This window comes from Thermobia domestica, chromosome 15 (assembly GCF_964235325.1).
Source record: "Thermobia domestica chromosome 15, izTheDome1.hap1.1, whole genome shotgun sequence".
In the NCBI taxonomy this organism is placed as follows: domain Eukaryota; kingdom Metazoa; phylum Arthropoda; class Insecta; order Zygentoma; family Lepismatidae; genus Thermobia; species Thermobia domestica.
Window position 1 is genome coordinate 22,819,709 of NC_137468.1, and position 8,050 is coordinate 22,827,758.

At 37.8% G+C, this 8,050-nt stretch overlaps 1 protein-coding gene across 1 annotated transcript; it reads right to left on the reverse strand.

Annotated features, from left to right (window-relative positions):
• Nucleotides 1–4,340: 4,340 nt before the first annotated feature.
• LOC145671438 (uncharacterized) lies at nt 4,341–5,444 on the reverse strand. Its single transcript, XM_081740627.1, has one exon. The coding sequence runs from the start codon at nt 5,442–5,444 to the stop codon at nt 4,341–4,343; it is 1,104 nt and encodes a 367-aa protein (XP_081596753.1).
• Between the last annotated feature and the right edge of the window lie 2,606 nt (nt 5,445–8,050).

Here is an 8,050-nt window from a genome sequence, read left to right on the forward strand (position 1 = left end):
GAAACATGAACAAAACGCCAGGCGCAACCTTACGTATCGCGCTCACATTTCGCTGAACAGGATCTATACAAACCATGCACGCACTCACATCGCACCAAACTGTTCACATGTCGTACAGAGACGTAATTTTACGGCATGGTAATATGGTGGGAGAAGACAATGCTAAAAGTGAATGGATTAAAACCAAATTTGGTCAGTTCATTCATATTACAAACATCAAATCCGATCCGTCATACTGTTTCAAAATGGAGGCCGTTTGAAAATTTTAAAACTTCATAACTCTTTTAACTTTGGGTCATATGATAAGAAAATAAAGTGCATTTGCATTCTTCTGGTGTTTTAATATGCAGTTCTCATTAGTTTCATATCGTACATCTCTCCTTTAAATTGATTTTAAATTAACTCTGCACCTCTTGAAAATGTTTAGAAGACCAAGTTTTTGTTATTCTTGACAGTATGTATTCATTGTCTATCAGAACAAAATTCAAAATAATATTAAAAAATATTTTTTGATATTAGATTCTAATTATATTTATCTCTTTCATTTATCTTCGCGACCCCCAGGTTGAGAAATCCTGTCCTATACTATTCTATCTTCTTGCCGACCTCGTGTTCATGTGGGTTGACGCGTCAAGCCAGCGAGTCAAGGGTTTCGACTTCGAAACCCGCCTGGGGTGTGGTTGTTTGTGGATTCTAAAAACTTTATAGCAGTGATAGAGGACACTCAAAACGGGCCGAAGTCCTTCGTTACTTAACGGGCCCAACAATACATTTGTTGCCTTCTTCTCTCATTATTATTATTTTTACTCGTATTAATAATGCTACTACTACTACTACTACTACTACTACTACTACTAATAATAATAATAATAATAATAATAATAATAATAATAATAATAATAATAATAATAATAATAATAATAATAATAATAATAAAGATCACCCTTAACTCTCTACTGAAACTAAAAAACGTAGAAATCAACTACCATTTTCGGTTTTAATATTGAAATAGTCAGTGATAGTGAGAAGTTGGTTTATTATCTGCAATCAATGTCCCAAAGATAAGTTTAATCTTAACGCTTATTCTTCTATTCTAAGGAGTAGTAGTAGAAATTAGGATTTCCGGTTTTACCACTGATCGCCACAAAGAAATAAGATAATAGATTGCGAGAAGCGGTTTCTGATATGGATTCATTGGCACAAAAAGAGGTTCTGTTTGCACCATAAAATTTATAGAAAATGGAAGCTTAAATAAATGTGTACAACTTCTAGTTTTAGCTCTGATCGCCTTAGAGCGAAAACGTAATAGATGGACAATGTCTTTTCAACACATTCAGCGTGTAATAAAACAGGTTCCATCTCCAATTTATCACGTAGGGGGTACGGCAGCTCAGTAGCTTACCTCTGGCACGTGATGTCGCTTGTTCGATTCTCGGCCGAGTAAGTTTATGGTGTACAACACCGTGTCCGTGGGTGTTTCTCGATGTATTAAAATTTCCTCCCACATTATCATTCCACTAATTATTCCATCATCATTCAATTGCCTTAATCATCCGTCTTCCTTAGAATAACTGGCATAATTGTGGGATGTTAAACTGAGAGACTTCATTTCCCAACTTTATCACTATATTGCAATGAGAAATCTGCATTCTTATATCAATGGAAAAACTGGAAATGGTAGAAATTTAGAATACTTTCAGTTTCAATATTTATTGTCAAGTTCAGGAGGTGTCGTCCCACGTGCGACACTCCTACTTGCGACAGGAACTGTTAACTGTCCTATGAGCGACCGATTCGATCTGTTAACTGCTCTATGAGTCACCGATTCGTTCATACCAAGATAATAGAAGAAGATAAGGTTCCCTCTTCTTTAACTTCTTTCGAGCTAGTGTGATTTAGAACCAAACAAAATATACTATGAAAAATTTACGTTCCTAGACTCTCATTTCTTCCAGCCGTTTCACAATTATAATGAGCATTAATTGTAACAATTAACAATTAAAAAAAAACCTTAATGAGATACCTACAGGAAAAACTTCAATCCCTTCCCTTACTTTACATACCTTTACAAATAAACAACATGTGGACATAAACAATTTCTTAACAAACATCCTTAACAATTAATCAGATATAAAAATGAAACGAAATCTTTAAGATTGAGTCCCACGGTTATGCCGATTAGGCTAAAGGAGACGGTGATCATGAGAAATGAATGAAATGGTGGAATGAAGAAAGTGGAAGCAAACGGGAGAAACCCGAGCAAAAGCGTCATTTAGGGAGGGACAGGATGAGGCAATTGCCCCCCCAATGATTTTGAGGAATACAAATGTACTCCGTGAAAGTCTTATGTCGGTGGTGTTCTTGTCCCCCCTAAGCGAAGTCTGAAATGACGCCCCTGAACCCGAGAAAACCCACGAGCATGGTGTTTGTTCACCACAAAGTGCACACACCGGGAGCTGGAATCGAACCAGGGACCCCATGCACTAGAGGTAAACGCTCTACAACTGAGCCACCGCGCCCACCTAATCAGATATAAACTTCCAGTTCATTAGTCCTCCTTCTACTTTTTAAATTCTTCTTGCTTAATAATAAATTTCAGACGTAACTTTACCCATACAGTCATAAATATAAAGCGTTCTATAATAAGCATTGCATGCAAGCATTAATAACTTTTAAAGAATATTTTTCCTTAACTACCCCTCACACTTTATCCAGGCTTGGGACTGGCAACGTATTGGTCACAGCGTTGGCGTGTTTAAAAGTTGTGGAAAGCAGGATTTGTCAGAATAAATAGTCTCTCTAATACACATACACATGAGCAACTGTCTCTGTCATGCTTAGGAACTTATACTCAGCAGTCCTCTGTCGAAAACACCTCTACATACACATATACCTATCCTATGCCACCTCCTTTCCTTGTCAAATTATTAACTTATAGTAAGCAGTTTTTATCTAAAATATATCTTGAACATACTGTACACTGTACAGTCAACTGCGCTCCCTATCACACTTAGAAAACTACGGTAGGTAGTCTTTGTCAAAATTATATGATATGAGGGCTAGTCAAGAAAGACTTGGACTGATTTTTTTTCTAGGCAATTTATTATTACTCAGCAACAGGCACATGATCCTTTTCAAAGTATTCCCCGCCCATTTGAATGCACTTTTTCATTCGAGTCTTCCAGTCCTCAAACACGTGTCGCAGGCCATTCTTTGAGAGGTCCTTCAAAACCGCCTCCGATGCCTTCAGAACCTCGGAATTATCGGAGAAGCGGCGTCCACGCAGTCTGGATTTTAGGGCAGGGAATAGAAAAAAGTCGCACGGTGCGGTAGGCGTCTCCACCATCCTCAAACCTTTGCAACAGCTCCCTGCAAGTCTCCACTCGAACGGCCTTCTGCTCTGGTTTCAGGAGTCGCGGAATCCATCGCGCACACACTCGGCTCATGTGGAGGTGGTCATGCAAAATTTTGAAGGCACTGCCATGAGATATGCGTAGTGCGGCTGCCAGATCGTCGATACTGATGCAGCGATCTTCTCTAACAATGACTGCTGCCGTGTTAATGTTCACCTCAGTAACAGCTGACGCTGATACACCTGGTCCACCAGCTTTCGTGATTGTCATTCGGCCCTCTTTAAACTCTTTGAACCACCAGAACACGGTACTTCGTGGCAGAGCGTCATCTTTGTAGGCTGCTCTCAACATTCCTAGAGTTTCTGTTGCACTTTTCCCCAGGCGATAGCAGAACCGTATAGCTGCAAATTGTTCATCTCGTAATGACTCCATTTCTTCTACAGGCGACTTCTAGAGGCGGCGCAGAACATCACCTGCAATAAAAAGTTGTGGTTACCAAACATGCAATGATTCCTTAACAATATTTTATATATATGCACAGCAAGACCCACCCTACTTGTATGCCAAACTATGAAGCTCCAGCGTTAACAGAACTACCGGGAAAAAAATCAGTCCAAGTCTTTCTTGACTTGCCCTCGTATATACACACAGTTGTCCCAGTCACACTCATTAACATATGCTGACCAGTTCTGTCAAAATTATCACATACACACGGACAAAATATTACTGGAGCTTTTGCACATACGCAAGTGACCGCAGACACTTCTTCACATCCAGTCATCGAGAATGGAGGATATCCTATGGTCTAACAGTATATACGCCCTTTTCCTTCTTTTTCCCTCCAAATTCAGAACCCTTCTATCGTACAAAAGATCGTTTTGCTGAGCTTCGTTCTTCAGAGCAGTTATTAGATGTATGAGGCTCGGATGTGGTTTTCCTAGCAAAGCATTAAGCTTATGATTCCAGCCCTCCACTGCATTATTTGTTCTATGCCTCTTTCGATAACATTTCAACGGTAATACGAGCATTCTCCAACCACGTATCAACAAAGTAGTCATAGAACTCCTGAAGCTTACCATTCATAGGGGAGCTTTCTTGAATAGAAAGCCAACCGTCATCAACATGTGCAGGTGGCAAATATGCCAAACCAGCACACATTCTTATGTGAAGTCTGACTTCGGCGTCTTCCTTGTACTCCCTTACCAATCCGATATCTTGCACTTTTCTCCAAATGCACTGATTAAAATGGTAATTACAACCATTGACATCCACTGCCGGAAACACTGCCCTCAAACTTGAAACAGCTCCTGCTTCGAAGTCCATTATCACGGATTTTGGTTTCCACAAGGGTATGGAAGTACACAAATGCTCAAATAATTTACTGTATGTTTCTTTCCTCCTATTGGGTAAAAGAGCATACACTACAGGGATGACATTGGTCTCCTGCAGCGTGCTACCTACATCTACATGAATCGTATAAATTTGTGAAAATAATTTGCAACAGCTTCTAAATGTTCCATCCATGAAAAACGTGGTTCCTATCGACATAGCCTCCCTTCCTCTCGTCGTCGCAAAAACAAAAATTCTATTATCCCTGCCATGATCAAAGAGAAGGAAACTTGAACTGTCACTCATTTTAGTAACAGTTTCTGGAATATAAATATCCTGTACGTTCTTTGGATCTCCAGTTAAACCTTGTGTAGTTTGTCTCAAGCGATAAAGGGTACTTTTAACTGAAGAGAACAATGGAAGTTCAGTAACAAAATCATATCCACGACGGATCATGGGACCCATTTCTTCACGATATATTGCTGACACAGACTGAGTATCATCTCGAGCACGTTTTTTCATATTTGACACACTCTTTCGAACCTCAATTGCAGCAACATCCGTCTTACAAATGTGGCTTGATGCCCTTAACACTACACCATCTTTCTCTAAAATACGACCACCACATTTCTCCGTTTTTTCTTTTAGGCATAACCAATTAATTGAATTGTCCTGGTTTATCCGATGAATGCGGTACTGATGACCACTGTAAATGGCAGACGGTTTTCCCTTCACAGTCTGCACAATTTCGATTCCCGCCATTTCTATTTCTATTTTAAAAAAAAGAAAGAAAGAACTAGGTAAGAAGAAGGAAACAACAAATCTGCAAGTATTAATTATAAATATATATCAGTAGCAAGAATACTAATCACTGGCGCAAATCCTGGGGGTATGAGGGGGACATGTCCCCTCCAACCTTGGAATTTGGGGGACTATCCCCCCAATAATCAGATTTGAAATGTGTTTTTGGAGGTGAAGAAATGTGATGAACTGTGTCCGATTGAAACAAGGAAAGTGAGATGAAATTGATGTCCTCCCAGAATAAGCCTAAAATCTGCTCGCCTCCTAATCCTCCATAGAATTATTTTCAGCTTCATAAATGTTTTGAACATCACTTTAAAAAAAATCTAATCCCCCCCCCCAATGTTGAAGACAGATTTTCGCCCCTGATACTAATTTGTAATGTTTAGAATCCACGCTTTAGTTGTAACATTATATATATAAATCTTTCTGCTAGCGGGTATGTTTCTCACTTCTTAAGTCATCCCTATGCAATTGAGAATGCACTGACCTATCGGTAAATATTTGTCCCAGAATGGGTCAACCTCGTATAGGTAGGCCTAGGAACCCTACTTGCGATTGTAATAGTTTATAGTTTGAAACCTGTTGGCCTGTATATGGCTGCAAGAATGGAAAATAAACGATTTCACAAAAAGTTTAACCCTGAACAAATTCCGAAGACCCTGATTCTAATATTTGTGTTTGTTCTGTCAAAAAATATTTTCAAAAATTCTCTCTTCCTTGTTCTACGAGTCCACAATAAATTATTCTTAAAGGAATGTTATTTTGTTCAGTATCGAAACTTCAAAGGTCCCTTCAAAAAATCTCGCCCGCCCCCGCAAAAATTCTCCTCAGGGCTCCTTAGGTCTATAAACAATTCCTTATATTTCTTTCTAACACTGACATTCGATGTCTACCAATGAGTTACACAATGAATATACCTAGTACAAGTAACTAACAACACAACATTACATTGCAGTATTACCACTTCTCATAAAAAAAAAAGCTCCACTTGAATTTAATACGTGAGAATGTTTTTATTACATTAACAATCTTTTATACGTTCTTCCTAATATTATACTTTTTAATTCATTTCTATAAGTACACTGACTATATCAAGGGAAAAACTAACTAAATAATTAGGGTAGCTCCACCTCTGTCTATGATTCTAATGTAATTAAAGATTGCATGTTAAAATGATACGGAACATACGTTAGCTTGAATATATTTGTGGCATAAGAAAGAAATCGAAAACAGGGTACTCACCACTTGAAGATATCAAAGAAATCTAAAAACACTTTATCCGAAGAAATTATTACACAAGTTCAAATCTCTCGCAGGACTCAACAGTTCACCCAGCTATAAGGGATTCTATCACATTGCTATACGACAAGCTTTTATGTATAAGTCAAAACAAGGGAGGAAGGCAAATTAAGCAATTAGTTTATGTTTTGGTAGCTTACAACAGGGAGGGAAGGTAATTTAAAGAGTTTGTTTACCTTTTGGATTGCTTAGAGTCAACTGCATTGTAATTGGTGGGCTTGGTTGGGAATAGCCAATCAGATAAAATTGATCTCAAAAGCTGTCTTTTATTGTTGAAATGTTTTACTTATTTTATTCGTAGAGTCTTAGGAAGTCTAAAAAGTAGATAATTGGCGAAACTGTTACAGGGTTAAGCTTTCCAAAATAAAATATATCGCTTTGCTTAGTGAGTAATTAGATTTGAATTAAATTAAATACAGAAAGCAGAGCTTTTGAAGAAAGGGGATATTACAATTGGATTTTCAATAATTAATTACATAGGAACATACTTTTCATGGAAATATCCCTGTTGTCTCCTCGTTATTTGATATACTTTATGTCAAATCTAACTCAAACTTAACGTAAGTTTTATTTGAACTCACAGTAAAGGGAAAATATATCTGACGAACAGTGTCACTGGCACGTAGATTTTTCATAGCAAAGTTGTTCGGACGCTAATAACGCCAGAGGCAAACATGTTTTACGAGAGGGAATCATATCATCTTCCACCATCTCAATGTAAATGAATCGGTCGCTCATAGGACAGATAACAGTTCCTGTCGCTAATAGGACTGTCGCTTCTGGGAGTAATTCGTTCAGGAAACGGTAATGACTGAGGATTTTCCTTTTTTTTTTTTTTTGCGAATTTCTGTTTCCAAAAATTAATTCAATCTAACGTCTTCGTGTATCTGTTGAATGTGAAAGAAGTAAAAGTTATCCTATATTAATATTGATTCCTATAGGAAAAACACTTAAGAGATAGCAAAAAATGATTTGTAATAGGAGTTTAATGACCCAAGAGATCGCATCCTCTATTACGATTAAAAATAATAGATGTACGTCTGGTTTCTACATTGAATTTCCATACTTTGTAAGTCTACCATTCTTTCACTTCAGTGATGGAGTGTAGGTCAGTGGTTATCATTCTTACTTAGGAATCTGGAGATCCTGGGTTCGAATTCAGTGGTAGACAATTCTGACTGTTTTTTTTTTCTTTCTTTTCAGTTCCATCAAGGTGAATATTGGGATAGGAGCTGGCCAATTTTCTTAAACTTTCTGTTGTATAT